Source organism: Lycium ferocissimum, chromosome 11 (genome assembly GCF_029784015.1).
Source record: "Lycium ferocissimum isolate CSIRO_LF1 chromosome 11, AGI_CSIRO_Lferr_CH_V1, whole genome shotgun sequence".
NCBI lineage: Eukaryota > Viridiplantae > Streptophyta > Magnoliopsida > Solanales > Solanaceae > Lycium > Lycium ferocissimum.
In genome coordinates this window covers 25,055,235-25,075,349 of record NC_081352.1, presented here as the reverse complement: position 1 = coordinate 25,075,349, position 20,115 = coordinate 25,055,235, and the positions used below count along the sequence as shown (strand labels likewise).

At 36.5% G+C, this 20,115-nt stretch overlaps 2 protein-coding genes across 2 annotated transcripts; both read left to right on the top strand.

The window, feature by feature from the left end:
* The first annotated feature begins 1,022 nt into the window (after positions 1 to 1,022).
* Positions 1,023 to 1,940, top strand: LOC132038161 (uncharacterized). Its single transcript, XM_059428880.1, has one exon. It carries the CDS (start codon positions 1,023 to 1,025, stop codon positions 1,938 to 1,940), a length of 918 nt encoding a protein of 305 aa, XP_059284863.1.
* Positions 1,941 to 2,185: 245 nt separating this feature from the next.
* On the top strand, positions 2,186 to 3,953 carry LOC132038160 (uncharacterized). The gene is made up of 3 exons (XM_059428879.1): positions 2,186 to 2,587; positions 2,907 to 3,154; positions 3,308 to 3,953. Exons 1-3 carry the CDS (start codon positions 2,186 to 2,188, stop codon positions 3,951 to 3,953), a joined length of 1,296 nt encoding a protein of 431 aa, XP_059284862.1.
* The last annotated feature ends 16,162 nt before the right edge of the window (positions 3,954 to 20,115 follow it).

The following is a 20,115-nucleotide window of genomic DNA, read 5'->3' as shown; positions in this document are numbered from 1 at the left end:
ATGATGTTCAACAACATTTTCCTAAAAACAACACACAGGAAAGAACTGATTCAAAATTAATTATAGTCAACACTTCAAACAATGGCAAAGGGGATATTTCAGGTAATCAAATTGAGGTGGAGATAATTAATAAGCCATCAGAGAACAAGGGAGAGCAGTCAGGTGATAATGAAGACACACAATTTCATAATGCTTTATTTGTGGAGGAAGAAAGTGGGGAAGAATTGAAGCAGGGGCAAACAGAAGAACCATCAATGGAGAATTCAAGGTCTGAACATAAAAATTCAAAGGCATGGGTGGAAAGTTCTTTTGGCAAGGTTAATAAGGGCAAGGAGGAAGTACATGGCTCTTTGCCAATGGAAATCAATCAGGATATTCCACAAAGCTCAAGAAGGTGGGGGGAAAGGGTGGAAGAGACTGAGGACACAGAAGAAGAAATGGAAACCAGTCAGGGGTCTTCAGTGAAGATGGTGGAATCTTATGAATCTACAAAGGTTCATTATGGTGGAGGGCAATCAGAACATTATTTAATTTCTAATGGTAATAATTCAGGAAATCATGATACAGCTAATAGTACACCAAAAGATGGACAGTTTCTGGACAACATGGCAGAGCATATAGGATTGAAAGATAAACCACCTGATGATATGCAAGAAGTTAATAGAATTGGTGATGCAGAAATAAGGGTGAACAGCGCAGATATAGTAAAGATACTGGAAGTACAAGCAGCAGAAACAGGGCAACAGTTGAGTACTCAGAACAAACAGACTTCTCCAAATGCAAAGTTGCAAGACATTGTGGCTCATAGAGTGATAGAAGTTGAAAGTGCAAATGACAATAGAGGAATCTCAGAAAATAGAAGAGGAGCAAGGGAATGAGATTAACTCAAAAATAATTCAGAAAGTCACTACTGAGGCTGGTTTATCCCCAAACGCAATTGCAAAAAGTGGAAAACAGTCAAAAGCTCAAGATAAATCTCAACCCATGAGGGCATCAAAGAGAGTTAATACTTCTAAGCATAAATGATGATCAAGGCCCTAATATGGAATATAAGGTCTATTAATACACAACAGGCTTTTCAGAGGTTGGTCATGCTACAAAGGCAATACAAGTGTTTCATTATTGCTTTAATGGAGACTTTTCAAAACTGTAGGCATCTTCAGAAATATAAAAGAAGATTGGGAATGGAATCTGCCATTCCTAATGTTAATGGGAAGATATGGGGTTTTCTGGATGTTGTGGTGCAATGGGAAGTATTGATGGATACTGAACAACAAATCACTTTGAAGTTATTTCATCAGGACATTGGCAAAGAAATAATTGCTACTTTTGTGTATGCCAAATGTGACAAAGTGGAAAGATTAGAATTGTGGGATAACATGTATAATCTGGCAAGTACTATAGAACTCCCTTGGATGGTTGGTGGGGATTTTAATGTGATTATTTCAAAGGATGAAAAATTAGGGATACTACCGGTTACATTAGTTGAGTGTGAAGATTTTGCATTCTGTGTGAATTCTTGTGGTTTGTTTGACATAGGATTCAAAGGAAGTCCTTTTACATGGTGGAATGGGAGAGCTGCTGAGGATTGCATTTTCAAAAGACTTGATAGAGTACTGGCAAATCTTCCATTTCAAAATAATTTTCCTCAAATAGAAGTGGAACATCTTTCAAAGACAGGGTCTGATGATTCCCCATTGATCTTATCTTGTGGAGAGGAGGCTATCAGTTTTGTAAAACCATTTAGATTTCTAAACTTCTGGGCTAAGCATGAATCTTTTAAGGAGACTGTTAGGCAAAATTGGAGAACACCTTTTGCAGTTTCTCCTTTTTTGGCTTTCAAGCAGAAGTTGAAGAATCTTAAAGAGGTTTTATCCAGATGGACTAGAGAGACTTATGGAGATATTTTTCAACAATTGGCAATAGGGAAGAAGTTGTGAAGGTAAAAGAAACCTTGTTCGAGGAAGATCCTAGCATTATTAATAGAATTGTTCTTCAAAAGGCTCAAGCTGAATTGAAAAATTATCTGAGCTTAGAAGAACAATATTGGAAGCAAAAAGCAGGTTTTATTTGGTAAACAGAAGGAGATAGAAACACCAGTTTCTTTCACAACTATGTTACTGGTAAAAGGAAGAAATTACAAGTAAAATTAATTCAGAATGGGAATGGTATATGTTTGGATTCTATGGAGGAAATAAAGCTTGAAGTTGTTAATTTTTACAAGTCACAATTTACTCAGGAAGGGGATACTAATGATTTTGAATTACTCAGGGTTATTCCTTCTCTGATTAATCATGAGCAAAATATGCAGCTATGCTCCTACCCAACTAAGGAAGAAGTTAAGGAGGCAGTTTTTGCTCTAAGTGGTGACAGTGCAAGTGGTCCAGATGGTTTTACAGGTGTGTCTTATCAACAGTGTTGGGACATTGTGGGAAATGATGTGCATGCAGTAGTATTGTCCTTTTTTTATGGTGCTGAACTTCCTAAATCTATCACTCATACTAATTTGGTGCTTATTCCTAAGAGACATCTGATTCAGACCTTTTCGGATATGAGGCCAATTAGTTTATCTAATTTTATTAACAAGGTGATTTCAAGGGTACTTCATGGAAGAATGGAAAATATTTTACCATCATTGATTTCATCAAATCAATCAGGATTTGTTAAAGGGGGGAGTATTTTTTTAGAATATCTTGCTCACACAGGAGATAGTTTCTGATATTAGAATTAAAGGAAAGCACATCGCAAATGTAATAATTAAACTGGATATGGCCAAGGCTTATGATAGGGTGTCTTGGAAATATCTTTTGCACGTGTTAAGGGCAATGGGATTTGCAAAAAATTTCATCAATCTGATTTGGAGTTTAATAGGTAATAATTGTTATTTTGTCTTGTTAAATGGACAGGCAACTAGCTTTTTCCAATCCACTAGGGGGGTGAAGCAGGGGGATCCTCTATCACCCACTTTATTTCTTTTATCAGCTGAGGTTTTATCAAGGGCTTCGAATTCTCTCTTTAATGATGCTGGTTATATTGGATATGGGATGCCAAAGTGGTCTAATGCCCTTAATCAATTGGCATATGCTGATGACATAATAATCTTTGCCTTTGCTCAACCAGATTCTTTACAAAGTATTATGAGAGTTTTGAGTAGGTATGAACAAACTTCAGGACAGCTTATTAACAATTTATTTTATATGTATTCTAAAGTGGGTAATGAATTATTCCAATCAGTGGCTGATATCACAGGATTTACTAAGTGTTAGTTTCCTTTTATCTACTTAGGATGTCCAACTTTCCATTCTAGGAAAAGGAAGGAGTATTATTCTGATCTTATTAAGAGAATGAAAGGGAGATTGCACTCATGGAAGGGCAAGTTATTATCTTTTGGTGGTAAAGCAGTATTAATAAAGAGTGTATTACAAACTATGCCATTACATCTCTTATCAGTACTGGCTCCTCCTAAGTGTGTGTTGAATGAGCTTCATAAGGTATTTGCTAGATACTTTTGGAGCAATAAAGAAGAGGGGAGAAGTAAACACTGGGTTGCATGGAAAGATGTTTGCTTACCTATTCAGGAAAAAGGATTGGGGTTCAAATCTTTATTTGATGTTTCAAAAGCACTGTTTGCTAAGCTTTGGTGGAGATTTAGGACCACAAGTACTTTGTGGGCAAACTACATGTGGAATAAATATTACAAGAAAGTGATTCCTAATTTGGTGCAATGGAAAGGGGGAACTCAAGTGTGGAAGAGGATGTTAGAAGCCAGAGAAGATATGGATCATGAAATATGGTGGGAAATTAAAGGAGGATCTGTTAATGTTTGCTATCAGAACTGGACTAAACTAGGACCATTGCATTGGGTGGTGCCTAATGATTTTCCTATAAATGAGGGATTAGAAGATGTAGCAGATCTTATTGAGGATGGAAGATGGAAGGAACAATTGATTTAGGATACTTTTCCTACAGATATAGCAGAGCACATAAAGAAAGGTGTTTATATTGAGCAGCTTCAAGGGGTGTGGGATAGATCATGGTGGATGCCCACAAGCTCAGGGAAATTCACGGTGAATAGTGCATGGCAACTACTAAGGCATAGGGGGAAAACACAGGCTGACTTTCAACAGTTGTGGATCAAGGGAGTTCTATTTAAGATATCTTTTTTCCTTTGGAGGTTGTGGAAGGGTATTATCCCAACTGATGATAACTTAAGAAGGATGAGGATAGCTGTGGTGTCCAGATGCTACTGTTGCAATAATTCTCAACAACAAGAGACAATTCTGCACTTATTTCTAACAGGAGGATTTGTCGCAAGGATATGGAAACTATTCATGGAAGCAGCAGGTATTCACATGCACATGGTACAGATTCATCAGGTTATTAGATCACTATGGGGAATGAAGTGTGGGGAGAAACTTAAGCCAATAATTCAAGCACTACCATTTATGGTTGTTTGGGAATTGTGGAAAAGGAGAAATACAATGAGGCAAAGAGGTAGAGTGAGTTTCAATAGGGTTGTTCATAACATAAATAACAACTTATTCTACCTTGCCAAGACGAGATATCCTTGGTTACATAATATTCCATTCATCTGGACTGATCTAATTGATTTTTTAGAAAATTATAATCCTTTTTTAATTTCTAAGATTGTACACTGAAAATTCCCATATGAAAGGTGGTTCAAATGCAACACAGATGGGGCCTCAAGAGGTAATCCAAGGCCTAGTTCATATGGTTTTTGTATTAGAAATTGGAGTGGAGATTTGGTTTATGCATAATGTGCAGAGATAGGAGATACTACCAATGTAGTAGCTGAAGCTAGGGGAATATTGGAGGGATTGAAATATTGTGTGGAGCAGGAAATTCAACCACTAATTTTGGAGACTGCTTCTTTATTGATGAAGAATGTAGTTGATGGAGTATGGCAAGCACCATGGTGTATTATCACAGAGGCTGGGAGAATCAAGAAAATAATTGAGAGTTTTAATGTGATAATACAACATACTTATAGGGAAGGGAACATGCTGGCTGACTTTTTATCTAACATTGCTTTTGATTTTGCAGGTACATCAAAGTTTTACAACTTTTCTGAACTGCCTTGTGTAGGAAGGAAAATCCTCAACCTAGATAAGCAACAGGTACCCAACTTAAGAATTAGAAATTCAAGAAATGAAAGACCCAATGGAATTTGATGTGGTATTGTAATTCAGCTATTGATAACTCTCCAAGGTGTGGTATTAGCTTTTAAGCTCATTCTGTTGAAGAGATAACAATATTTGAAGATCAGAAACCATATCAGTTTTAGAGGGATGTTTATATGAAGTTGAATTGTCAAATAATTTTGGGATCCTCAAAGCTTTTGAGACCTTCTCTGGTTAGTACACTGTAATTGTTATATTTTGTCTAAACTAGTTCATCTGAGAGCCTGGAGGCATACTCCTGGTGGTTGTTAACCAAGTCCCTGGTGAGAGCTTGAGGGGCATATAATTGGGATCAACCAAAGGATGATAAGTGCTTTTTAGACAAAACAAGCAGTTTCAATAAGCTACAGAGAGGGAAAATATGTATTTCACAGAGAGATATTATCTATGAAGATAGGATTTACCAAAAACAAAGCAAGCATATGTACAAAATGACAGAGTAAATTTCATAACATATCAGATCTGAACCGAATCGAGTTTCTATGTTCAACTATGGACTTGACTAGGTGAAATACTTGTCTAATTCATGATTGGCAAGAAGAGAAGACATCAGTTTGGAAGATACTTTACCTTTGGATGGAGTACTGAACCTTGAAGAGCATCTTGAAATGACAAAATTGGAACTTCACAAGCTGGAACCCTTTCTTAACTTCTTCGATATGGATGAATTTTAGCTTGAGATTGCAAGATTGAGTAAAGACGAGCTTAGTTTATAGAGTAGGTTTTTTTTAGATTTCAGATGTGATTTTGTTGCTTTATTTTTTTGGTGTCTGAACTTATGGAGGCTTTGTCCCCTTTTATTATGTAATAAATAATATATCGAGACTAAGCAACGCTTAGTGGTTCTTAAAAAAAAAAAAAAATATATATATATATATATATATATATATGAAGAAATAGAAATTCTTTATGAATTCTTTTGTGCTTGTTCTCATGAAAAACTAATTATTGTACTGTGTAAGGCTGGGATTGTATCACCTAATTTTTGGAACGTATAAAAGTGTATATATATATATATATATATATATATATATATATATATATATATATATATATATATATATATATATATATATATATATATATATATATATATATATATATATATATATATATATACGGGCCCGCCATCACCGTCATGTGGATCGATTTACTATCATATGATTTTAATAGATGCATCTCTGTTGTGGTCACATGTGCATTTGGTATCAATTTGCGATTTGGTTATTGCAATATTGTTTGCTTAGATTATTAAATTAAGAGCACAGCTCCAAACTATGAAAGTTATGCTGATATGCTGGTTTGTATTCAAGTTGGTTTAGCAAAAATTGTATGCCTCCAATTATAGCTAAGCAATTGGTTATGAGAACAAACTCAAAAAACTAAATTTGGGATGAGATATGCTATTTAATATGAATTAGCACTTGTATGCATCAAGCCAACAAGTTGTGATGACTTCTCCTATCACAATTGGTTCAAGGTCAGGAACCAAGTAATTCCCATCTAGAAATTTGAATGTGCGGTAAATGATTTAACTGCTCCACCACAACGCACGTAGATGTGTCCCTAAATAAGGCTAGAAGGTAAATGTTAGATTACCTAACATTAGGGGGAGGGATGATAAGCAGCTGGAAAATAAGGTATATGTAATGAATTATCACTGGTATGATCCTTGTTGAAAAGATAATTCAAGTTAATTGTCAAACGCATTTACTGACCCAAAGTGAATGTTATATTCCAGATGTAAATGCTCCAATTAGAATTAAAGTCCTTGAAGGACATAGTCTATGGCGATAGACCAATCGGTTCCAAAAGTAAAACTACTTGAAGAAGGAGATGAGCAAATGATTGATGGTCATAATAATGAGGCAAGTGCTTTAAACGAGCATCAGGACATAACACTTCATAAAACCTTGATAAAGGTTTAGGTACCTGAAAATTATGACAAATGAAGAGATCTCAATAAGTTATGTCATAGTGGAACCGATATCAAATGCCCGTCGACGGTTCCTTTGATATGATGTAGTGCTCAACATTATAATTGGTGATGAGGATCTTGAATTCAAATCTGTAAAAGAATGTTGACAGCAATAATGATTAGCCAAATAAAATACGCAATTCAAGTATATTTCGTTTCACTTGGAAAAGTGATGTTTTGGACCTATACTCCAAGGACCTCAAGGTATAATGTCAGTGGGGTACAAATGGGTTCATGTGCAAAAAGTAAAATGATAAATAAAACCCGTAAATATAAAAATACGACTTGTGCCTGCATAAAGGTTTTAAAAATCTGGCATTATTGTATGGAGATGTATTCTTCTGTGGTGGATGCAATGAGGTTGTTTTCCAGTCTAGCAGTACATGAAAATTTTGAATGCGTATAATTAATTGTTGTCAATATGGCTATACAGACAACGAAAGAAAATCCATAGGGATTTAAATTGGTCTGAAGCATATAAGGTTTACGAAAATAAAGCTTCAGCAAATCTTTACATGGCGCGATACCATTGCATACCCCGATGGTTGTGATGTCGCTAGATATAATAAATATAATTTAAACTTCATGAAATGATGAGTATATTGAATCATGATCGATTATATTCTACAAAAGAAATTATTGATATAGATATGTTTATCCTAACAAATAGTATCAAGGTTTTGTTGGTTATGTAAAATGCAGGGCATTAATTTTATTATTACACAAGTTTGTTCTTCGAGCAAGTTACTGATTTGCATGTGAGGATACTAGCACATTATGACGTTCTATATGACAGTCAATTATTGATACTTATTCTAGTCCTGTCAATGTGATAGCTACGTACAAAGCAAGTCAGGAACGCGTACCTGGCTAAGATCAATAATTCAGCATATTGTGTAATAGTATGATGTTTATTTAGAAATGAAGATTTCAACAATATTGTAAGAAGCTTGCATAGCTCAATTGAAAGAAGGATATATCAAAGGAGACAGAACATAACACATTTCGCCAAAGTTTTTATTCCAGACATGATCTTCAACAGAATGGTGAAATAGTTGTTCAATAAATACACTCGATTGATGATTTGACAGATATGCTCACTGAAGTCCTACCAACCTCGACATTTGAGAAGTTGGTATACAAGATTGAGATGCATCGTCTCCAAGAATTAAGTAACATTTTAATCAGGGGGAGTATAATACGCGCTGTACTCTTTTTTCCTTAGCCAAGCTTTTGTCCCACTGGGTTTTCCTGGCAAGGTTTTTAATGAGGTAGCTAGCAATGCGTATTACTAGATATGTGTACTCTTTTTCCTTCACTAGAATTTTTTCCCATGGGATTTTTCCTAGTAAGGTTTTAACGAGGCATACTATCTATCAATGTACATCCAAGGGGGAGTGTTGTAAATATTAATATTAGTTAATTGTGGATGTCCATAACTTCTAGGTGCAATTCCACCATTAAGTGTAGTAACACCACACATCAACTACCTCCTCATTCATCTCCCACAACCCCATAATCTTCCCCACCCTCTCAAGGGTAAATGCCATGTTTATGACACCTTTTCATGCTACTCAATATAGCCTTATAAATAGAGGCATTGAGAATGATGTTGTACACACTTGAACATACTTGGATGAATAATAATGCTTTCTTCTCTTGTCTCTCTTTATCTTTTTATTGTTCTTGCTTCATCTTTTGATATATTGTGCCAGCTTTTTTCGGTTGATTTTACAACATCTATCACTTAATTGAGGAAATTGAATGGGTTATTTTCCATTAGATAGGGAAGGACAGCACACCGCTATATATATTCAGATTTATCCTTCTGCTTGGTTCATCATATGTAAGTTGATTCAATGATTCTCTGTTTTCAACTCCATTCTTCTTAGCGAGTACTATATGTGTTTTGCTTCTTTTGAAGTATTAATTGTACGTAATTTTCTGTTTTTCTTCGTAGGTGCCGGCGTCTTTTTTTCCAGTAGCGGACAATTGCAGCACTTCAAATTCTGAGGCTTCCTGTGCAATTGTGCAGTGTAGGAAATTGTTGTCCGCAAGAAAAAACACTGAACAAATGATTGTTTTTCAGTGATTGGATTGTTTTTCAGTGATTGGATACCTTACCGGAGTCCATTGATTGATTTTTCTATAGGAACCGCTCCATTAGAAATAATGGTAATCTTTTGTTTAATTTGTTTAATTTTTTATAGGTTTTGACATCCATGATAACATTGTCACGCCCCGAACTATGGCCTGGGCGTAACACGGCACTCGGTGCCTGACTGCATATGACCGAGCGAACCACATGGCTTGCTGAATCATCATGAGGCATACATGAGCGGAATTATAAAGTGAAGTGCATGATGAGCTTTTGTAAAACATAATAAGTCATAATATTAAACACAAGTACTTGGTTAAGTCATAAATGCGACCAATATCATAAATAAGTCAAACCGGCTAACTAACTCTGAAGTCTAGCATGACACTTGTCTTGTCTATGAAATCTCTAACATGAGTCTGAAACACGTAACATAATTGCTGGGACAAAGCCCCCAAAGATACCTTTAGATGTAAAACTAAATAAAGAAAGACAATGCCTAAACCCCGAATGAGATGGGGCTCACGAATAAGGCCAGGCTACGTAAAATCCTGCGAGCGTATGTGGCGTCCGTAAATCCATACACATCGTGAGATGCGGGCCCCCCGTGCAATAAAAGGGATGTCGGCACATTGAATGTCTTGGTATGTAAAGCAACCGAATGAAATAACATGGGACATGAAAATAACATAACGAGAGGGCGAGAGTAAAACATAGTCATGAACATGAGTACATATACATATATAACATGTGTGTAAGTATCGTGAGTAGGAGAGCGGAAATATAACGGACAACATGGTTTGGTACTTGCGTCCTACCCGGCGAAACACTCATACCTTGCCAGGGATATGAGATTTAATAATATTATGAAAGGATCTAGTCATTATGAGTAATCGTCCTAAGCATGGGTGGAGCGATCCTCGTCCTACGGTGGCTACGTAGTTTCGAGAACATTTGAAGCCTTCTCGGTAATTAATGCAACTCCCAAAAACATGAACATGTAAAAATAAGTGGCACTTCGTCGCATGGTTTTATGAATCATAACTTTCTTGTACGTGGATATCATGAATTATAACTTTCTTGCATGAACTTGTAAAACATAGTATTTTCTTGAAAAATATCATAGCATATCATAACTTGCATATAAGAACCCATGGAATGAGATATATGGGTTTTCATGGATTACGGACTGATTCTCAATAATCATATGGAGTTATTAAGAACACAATGATAGAATAATAGCAATTCATACATAATATAATCATGGACATGGACCTAGGGTTGTTATGAGCATGGTATAGAAACCCTAGTTTCGTAAAGATTCATACTTTATGGATTAAGAGGCGTGGGGAAGAACAATAATGTTCCCACACGAAGATAGTAACTCCACATACTTGATAATGCTTCAAAACTTGAATTAAAGACTTGAACTTTGAAGAAAATTTCCAAAATCTTGAATTCTTGAACCTTGAGATGGGTCTTAAAAACCCTAGGTTAGGAGTGATGATTTCTTGTTTAGATTACGAGGATATATATTAGAATTCACTTGGAATGATTAGATTAGGCTTACCTTGGTGTTCTTGATGATGGGAGAGGGTAGGAGGTCGTTCTAGGGCTTGGGGAAGTGAAGAATGGAGTGAAAAAGCCTTAAAACGAAGTTTTAAAATTGCTGTCGGACTCATTTTACGCCCTATTTTACGGCCCATAAAAGTTTTACGGGCCATATATCCCACCGTAAATCAATTACAGTGATTTGGGCTTTCTGGACCAATTTTACGGCCTAAATCTATGTCCCGTATAATTTTCACGGCCCGTCGATTCCACCGTAAATCGGCAGAACACTATTTTAGTAAAACGGGCATAACTTTTTGTACAGATGTTTGTTTGACCTCCATAATATACCGTTGGAAAGGTATTTCAAAGATCTACAGCTTTCAAGAGCAAATTTTTCCAAATTCCTTACAGATTTTTCCGTATACTCATTTTAATTGAGACATGGTGCAAACTCACTTGAAAACACGCTCCGTAAGATAGCTTCCGACTTTCCTTTGCTCAAGGACTCTTCTCGTATCTTGATTGGGTTTCAAACACCATTTATACACTACTCAAATTGGGTTCATTATACCGCGTCTTATGAGTCAAATCTTAGCCCGAATGCACGAGGTATTACAATATCTCCCCACGGGATCATTCGTCCTCGAATGATGGGTCATGGTTAAGAATGCGGGTGGACATAACTTGAATATATGAACGTGAAGAAACATGACATGGAACATAGAAAACGATGACATAGTTTCATGAAAACATGAGTGCTAAAACATGAGACATGAATAGAGAATACATGAACTTGAACGTGAAACGTGAGGCATGAATACATAAGGGACATGACATGAATACTAAAGGTATTTACCTTGAAGTCTATCTACTTGATCTTCAAACAAGTGAGGATATCTCGATTTCATGTCTTCTTCGGCCTCCCATGTAGCCTCTTCACTTTACGCTCCTCCCATAAGACCTTTCGAGGCTACTTCCTTAGTTCTCGGCTTGCGAACTTGACGATCAAGAATGGCTACGGGGATTTCCTCATAGGTGAGGCCATCCTTCGCCGTTATAGTATCGGCGGGAACAACCAACGACGGGTCTCTTGCACACTTCCTCAACATGGATACATGAAACAGCGGGTGAACGAAGGCCAACTCTTGTGGCAACTCAAGTTCATAAGCTACTAAACCGACCTTTCGTGAAATGCAGTAAGGTCCAATATATCTGGGACTAAGCTTCCCTTTCTTCCCAAATCTCATAACACCCTTCATAGGTGAGACTTTAAGGAACACCCAATCATTAACTTAAAATTCTAAGAAATTCTAAGTCCCTTCGCCTCACATCTGTGTAAGACTTCTGGCGACTCTGAGCCATTTTCAAACGCTCTTGAATCAATTTGACTTTCTCCATCGCACGATAGACCAAATGCGGCCCTAACAAATCTACCAACTTCGAACCAACGATTGATGACCTACACCTTCGCCCGTACAGCTTCAAATGGTGCCATCCCAATACTAGCATGATAACTATTATTATAATAAAACTCAATGAGAGGCAAGTGATCATCCCAATTACCTTTGAAATCCAAGACGCATGCTCTCAACATGTCCTCCAAACCCTGAATAGTACACTCTGCCTGGCCATCTGTCTACTGATGAAAAGCTGTGCTGAGGTTCACCTTAGTACCCAATCCTTTCTGAAAGGATTTTCAGAAGTTCGCTGTGAACTGAGCACCACGATCTAAAATAATGGACACTGGGGTCCCATGCAATCTGACAATTTCATTAACATACAGCTTGACATAATCTTCTGCTGTGTGATCTTGACTGGTAAAAAGTGTGCCTGTTGACACCCAATTTCGTCCCTCCTTTATTCTAATTTATTCCCTCAGGCTTTTTAAATTTATTAACGAGCTAAATACTTTGTTTTCAATACTATTTTTATTACTATTAACATCGTTACTTTCATTACTTTATTACAAATTTCAAAGGGGTTCATCATTACTTTATTTTAAGATTTGTACGCGTTAAATTAATTTTACTTTATACATACTAATCACCATTTGTCTTCACATAATATATAGTGTACTACTTATTAAGTTAAAAGTCCAAGAATAATTAAATAAAGGAGGAAGGACCAATGTTTTTCAGCCAAATTAATGGCCCAAAATACATTACCATTTTCTTACCCGTCCAGCCCATTACCAATTTGAACTCAATCAGCCCACAAATTTTTTTTTAAAAATAGCCAATTGGCCCATTCTTGCCCAAAGACAGCAGCCCATAAGTTAACCCAACCCATAATCATTTTTTTTTTCCTAAACCCAACAAAAACAGATCATTTCTTTTTCTTTTGAAAGACCAGCAACGTGATGCCCTAATCTCTAATTTTCTTCAACCATACATGCCGTCTCAACAGCCCCCTCATAATTTCCAGCTCATCTCTTTCAATTTTGGTAACATTTTTAACGCGTTTTCACCTTTCAGATCATGCTCGGTAGATTTGGGCAAAGTTTTCTTGAAAATTTGTCATCTTCTCCCTCTCTCTCACGTAGGATCAAATTAAAACTTCCCTTTTTTTATTGTTTTCCATCCATCTTTCCATGGTAAGCGGCTATCTTTGCATTATTTTGGTGAAAATAACGGCTCTTGCCACGATGAAAATGCCCGTCCACCATGCCATTTTGGTTTGCTCCAACCCGTGACTTTGCTTTTACAAAAATTTGAATTCAAAAATCGTTAACCCTAGCACTTTCTTCGGCCTATAAACTGACTTTAAGTTCTCAGCCGAAAGGGGGGGATCCCGACTCTCTATTTTTTTTATTATCGGGTTCGATTCATCAAAAAAAAAGATGAACAAAAGATCCTTAGAATTTTTAACTAGGCATTCTAAACTTTAAGATTGCTTAAAAACATCTCGTTCTGTTTCGGTGAATTTTAGCCGTGACCAAGAATTCGGTTTACCCAACTCTAGTTTCGAAATCGTTCATGTATTCGAGAATAGATTCGCGACCTTTGTACCATTCACCGCATCTATAGGGGAGTAAAATCCTTATCCCTATTTCTATTTTGTTGTTCGTTATTTGTTAAAACAAGTTCCCATGTAGTACAAAACGTATTGTTTGCGGTCTTTGTTGCTTTACGGTTGATTACATATGATTAAGCGAACATGAATGTATATGTTAAGTACAATGCACATTTGTTGAAGTTCATTTCCTTTTCCGAATTTGAAATGTTTGGCTAAAACTTGATTTTAGAGTTTAGCTTTATCTTTTGAATTCTATCGGAACCGATAGTTGATAAGCATGAGTAGTTCCTTGGTTTAGATTAGTTTGTTGGTTGGTTTATCTTATATTAGTATGCACAAATATAGGATGAATAGTTTGCCTTTCATGTTTTTCTATATCGATTTTGTTTCTCGGATCTTAAGTTTGTTGAAGTAGTACATAGGCATATTGATGACTTGCACTTACTCGAAATCTATTGTATCTTGTTTCTGTTGAGTAGACTGTTGCTTTCATTACTTTGCTTGATTTCCACTACATTTTTTCGCTTTTCTCTCAGATTCACGGCTTAGTTTTAAGCAGGTTAACTAGCTCATCTCTGTTTGGATTCTGCATTGGTCTTCATGCTAATTTATGCGATTAGTGAATCTCAATGCTTATCTATTTGGGTCGCTTTCGAATTAGAATAGATCAGAATATTGAAATAGCTTATCGGGAAAACAAAGCATCGTTTGTGCAGATTCGATATAGGATGACATGGTCCCGATTTTGAGCGACTCGTTAAATGATTGATATAAGTACGAATACGAAAACGTCATTGTAGTTTAAGTGTCGATGAGAAATAGTTATTTGCACCATGGTCCTCCTCGGTTTATGTTATCTATACTTGATACATAAGAATGAATCTGAACTTTGACATAATATTCTCCTGTATTCCAGTTTACTTTGATCACTTACAAGACTATACTAATGTATAAGTGTTGAACATGTATACGGTATTCTTCTGTTTTGAAAGGGGATTTTCCCTGTGCAAATCTGTCTTCTTCTAAACCTCTGAACTAAATATAGGCTAGATCAATTCGGAGTTATAATAGATATCTATGCTAAATGAATTTGAAAGATGCCTACTGTAGTTTGGATACTTAGACTGAGTTTCCCGGACTTAGAACCTGTCTAAAACCGAATATACGTTCGATATACATCTGATATACACATCGTGGTGTGTGCATCTTAGGTATATGGTATATAGGATTAAACGGAGTAAATAACACATAAGGTCGATAATGCATACGTGTGCACCATATGCTATTTTGTTTATGAAATATATGTATGTATACATGAGATATACCTAGATATACACAACGTATACATAATCGTGGTTTGTCTCGAACTTACATTATATATGTTTAACCTTATTTATTGACTGCATACTAATCTTTTTCTTTCATTTTTATGCATGACTATCGTATACGAGTCCCTCGGACTTGTCTTCTCCCGCATTTTGGCGTTGGGCCAAAAGCCCAACATGACCCTCATATCCCGCTATCGGTCATCCGCGACCACATAAGAAGGCAAAAATTTGGGTTGAAGCCCAACAGGCTATGAACAGTTCGCAGCAACATATTAAAAGCAACGTTTGGGCCGAAAACTTGAAATGGCAAACAAGCTACCGACGACCTCGAAATGGGGTAAAGAGCCCATTTAATTTTACTTGATTCTTATTTCGTGCATTTAGTTATATTGTGCAACTAACATTTTTATTTATTTTGGTTTTCTTAGCTAGAATGAACCTTAGTAGAATTAGTGAGTTAGTGTTAGTATAATGGGTGGTTAGTCTAGAAGAGAAACAAATAATTAATTCCATAAATTTCATCTTTCTTCTTTTTATATTAAGTTATTTATAATACTCACAATATTTATCTATTTTAGAATAATGGATTTTCAAAGTAGCATGATTACGTAGTTTGAACCAAAGAACCATGCTTTGTGATACTATCTTAAAACTTTCAAGACGTCACTAATATATAAATACTAATCCAAGTATACTTTATAAACATTATTTTAAGATTTATTCAACTATGCATATTTTTAGTCCAATATAATCAAATAAAGTCAACAAAAAGAAACTCGTGTCCTTTGTATCATATTTATAATAAAACTAGATTTTAGTTGGCATTGTCATAGTAATACAATTTTATCTAAAGTTTCAAATTCGCTAAACTTATTGCCTAGGGATAAGGCACCGTTACCCCCCTGAACTATACCCGAATTTGCTACGACACACCTTACCTTTCCCAGGGTCCTATTACCCCCCTAAACTTATTTAAAACGGAATAATTGCCCCCAAACTGTGGCGATGCCCACTCTCGTATGGGAGAGTGACATACACTCTCCTTGCCACATGTGTGTATTTATTTGTTTTCTTCTTTTTTTTAATTTTTTCGGCTTACGTGTCAATTTTTTTTTAAAATAAAAATAAAAAACGAATTTTCATTAAAAAAAAATGAGTTTTAAAACCTCTTTTTTTTTTTAATTTGATTTTTTTAAACCCATTTAAAAAAAAAAAAAACTAAAAACATGGATTAAAAAACTGAATTTTCTTTTAAAAAAAGGATTTTTAAAACCCTTTTTAAAAAAAAAAAATTGAAAATTTGTTTTTTTTTTTAAAACCCGTTTTTGAAAAAGAAAAAAAAACTGAAAAATGATTTTTTTTTTTTAAATATGGAAAAATGGATTTGTTAAAAATATGGAAAACTTGATTATTTTTTTAAAATGTCTTAAAAAATCTTGATTTCATTTTCTTAGGACACTTTTATTTTTCAAATAAAATCCGGAAAAATGTTTTTCTTGCCAAAATGTGAAAAAAACTGAATTTTATAAAATTTTGAAAAAATTAATTATTTTCTTAACATGTGAAAAACCCGTTTTTAAAACTAAATGTGGAAGACTAGATTTATTTTCAAATTTTTAAGAAAATGCTTTTTTTTAAGAAAAAAAATTAAGTTTTCTCCTTTTTTATGTTTCTCACTCTCTCAAAGAGAGTGAAACACACTTTCTTTGCCACATCAGCGTTTAGGGGGGTAATTATTCCGTTTTAAATAAGTTTAGGGGGGTAATAGGGCCCAGGGAAAGGTAAGGTGTGTCGTAGCAAATTCGGGTATAGTTCAGGGGGGTAATGGTGCCTTATCCCTATTGCCTACATGAAAACCATTACATCTTCAAATTCACCTTCAATAACATTATTACATTTTACTTTAAAACTTTAGCAATATTTATAAGTTATTTTCCAAATATTTAGAATGTTATATCTACACTTAGCCTAATTAACTTTAAGTCCGGTCGGATTAACCATTATTAATGGAATTTGGAGGATGCCTAATACCTTCCCTCTAAGTTAGTTGAACCCTTACCTAGAATTTTTTTGGTTTCGTAGACTTTAAAATAAAATCAACTTTAGATAATTGCTTTAATAACCTTAGGTGCCCTAATTCACCATAAATAATTAGGTGGCGACTCCTTAACTTTAATTAATCCCGGAATTATCGGGATGTTGTAAACTATTTTGACCCCGGTTAAAATAGGGTATAACAGTGCCGACTTAGTAAGCCTGTCAACGATCACCCAAATAGAGTCATGTCTCCTAGCTGAACGAGGTAGACCTGATACAAAGTCCATATTGATCATTTCCCATTTCCAGAGAGAAATATCAATATTGAGAGCTAAGCCACCGGGCCTGCGGTGTTCGGCTTTCACTTGACAATTCGGACACTTAGCTACAAAATCTGCTACATTCTTCTTCATATCATTCCACCAATAAATCTTCTGAAGATTATGGTACATCTTAGTGGAACCTAGATGAATGGGATACCTGGAGTTGTGAGCTTCTGACATGATTCACTCTCTGAGCCCATCTACATCTGGAACACATAATCTGCCTCGGTACCTCAAGGTACCATCATCTCCCCCTTGTTCAAAAGCCGTCGTCTTATGCTTGTGAATCTCCTTTCTCAGCTGCAACAAGTAGGGATCACTAAACTGTTTCTCTTTGACTTTAACCACTAAGGAGGAAAGGGCTCTATTCTGAACAACGATGCCGCCATTCTCGGAGTCCAAAAGTCGAACTCCAAGACTAGCCAAACGGTGAACTTCCTTGGTCATAACTCTCTTATCTGCATCAACGTGGACTAAACTCCCCATGGAACGCCGACTAAGAGCATCGGCTACAACATTCGCTTTCCCCGGATGATAGAAAATATCCACATCATAATCCTTAAGTAATTCGAGTCATCTCCTCTGCCTAAGATTTAGCTCCCTTTACTTGAATATATACTGCAGGCTTTTATGATCTGTGAAAATATCAACATGCACTCCATACAAATAATGACGCCATATCTTAAGTGCAAAAACTACGGTACAACTCTAGGTCATGAGTCGGATAATTCTTTTTTCATGAACCTTGGTGACAGATGCATAAGCTACAACCTTACCATGCTGCATTAAGACACATTCGAGACCAACTCCCAAAGCATCACAATAAACCACGAACCTTTCGGTTCCTTCTGGTAGCGTCAAAGCGGAGCGGTCAATCTCTTCTTCAACTCTTTTAAAGCTTCGCTCACAAGCATCGACCATTGAAACTTAACCTTATTCGGGTCAACTTAGTCAACGGAGCGAAATACGGAAAATCCTTCTACGAAACGTCTATAATAGCACACGGGACCAAGAAACTCCTTATATCGAAACGGGAAGTGGGTGCAGGGCCAACTCCTTACCGCATCAATCTTCGAGAATCAACTTTAACACCTTCTCCCCGAGATCACATGGCCTAAGAATGCCCGCGACTTAAGCCAAACTCACACTTTGAGAATTTTGTAAAAAGTTCGCGATTTTTAAGAGTCCGACACTATTACGAGATGTTCTGTGATTAGCCTCGTTACGGGAATACACCAAAATATCATCAATGAAGACAATGACGAATAAGTCGAGATAAGGCTTGAAGACCGTGTTCATAAGATCCATGAAAGCAGCTGGCGCATTTGTAAACCCAAATGACATAACAAGAAATTCAAATGGCCATAATGAATTCTGAAAGCGGTCTTCGGAATATCAACTTCCTTAACCTTTAACTGATGATAGCCTGATCTGAGGTCAATTTTGAAATAACATTGGGAGCCCTGAAGTTGGTCAAATAAGTCATCTATTCTAGGAAGAGGTACCTGTTCTTAATGGTGACCTTGTTCAGCGACGGTAGTCTATACACATACGTAAGGAACCGTCCTTCTTTCGGACAAATAAGGCCGGCGCACCCCAGGCGAAACAACGGGCCTAATAAATCCATTGTCAAGAAGATCTTTCAACTGGGATTTTAAGTCTTTTAACTCTGCTAGAGCCATTCTATATGGCAGAATAGATATCGGCCGAGTATCGGAAAGTAGATCATTCCAAATTCAATCTCTGTCGGGGAGGGACTCGCTGGAAGATCTTCGGGAAAAGACCTCTTTCATTTACAATCGGGACGGACGGGAGAGTTGGAGTACGGGCATTTGAATCCTTGACTCGAACTAGATGGTAGATATAACCTTTGGAAATCATTTTTCGGCTTTTAGGTAAGAAATAAACCTACCCACAAACTCTTTTGAATTACCCTCCCATTCTATGATTTTCTCATTAGGAAACTCGAATCTTACAACTTTAGTTCTACAACATACTGTGGCATAACATGAAGCTAATCAGTCCATACCCATGATCACATCAAAGTCTACCATTTCTAACTCTGCTAAGTCAGCGATGGTTCTACGGTGATGGACTAAAACTGGGCAACCCCTATAAATACGCCTAGCTATGACTGACTCTCCCACTGGGGTGGATACTTCAAAGGGTTCATGCAACATTTCCGATTCAAACCCAAATTTTTAAGCAATAAAAGGTGTTACATAAGATAAGGTAGAAATTGGGTCAATAAGGGCATATACTTAGTGGCGTGAAGTGTACGTGACAACATCTTTGCTCTAGCCTACGTATCCCGACGACTGTCAATGCATACAAACGGTTTTGACCACCGCACCGTGTTGCCGGACCTTGCCGTTCACGCCCTGCTTTGGGCGATTGTGATGAGGAGGCCGAATTTGTGGTACGCCACGTTACCTCCGGTGCCTTGCCTAGGGCGACGGATAATCTCTCTACGAATGTGGCCTTTCGCGCAACCATAGCACGCATCTATACCCATACGACACTCGCCTAAGTGTCTCTTGCTACACTGATGCAAGCTAGAATAGTATAGGTTGGCGACCCA

What these genes read in the sequence shown, in the direction of transcription:
- LOC132038160 (XM_059428879.1), top strand. Translation starts at nt 2,186, where the DNA reads ATGGAGGAAATAAAGCTTGAAGTTGTTAATTTTTACAAGTCACAATTT. An exon ending in TATCTAATTTTATTAACAAG is followed by an intron (nt 2,588 to 2,906) that starts GTGATTTCAAGG and finishes TTAAATGGACAG; the next exon opens with GCAACTAGCTTTTTCCAATC. An exon ending in ATTATGAGAGTTTTGAGTAG is followed by an intron (nt 3,155 to 3,307) that starts GTATGAACAAAC and finishes TTTCCATTCTAG; the next exon opens with GAAAAGGAAGGAGTATTATT.
- LOC132038161 (XM_059428880.1), top strand. Translation starts at nt 1,023, where the DNA reads ATGATGATCAAGGCCCTAATATGGAATATAAGGTCTATTAATACACAA.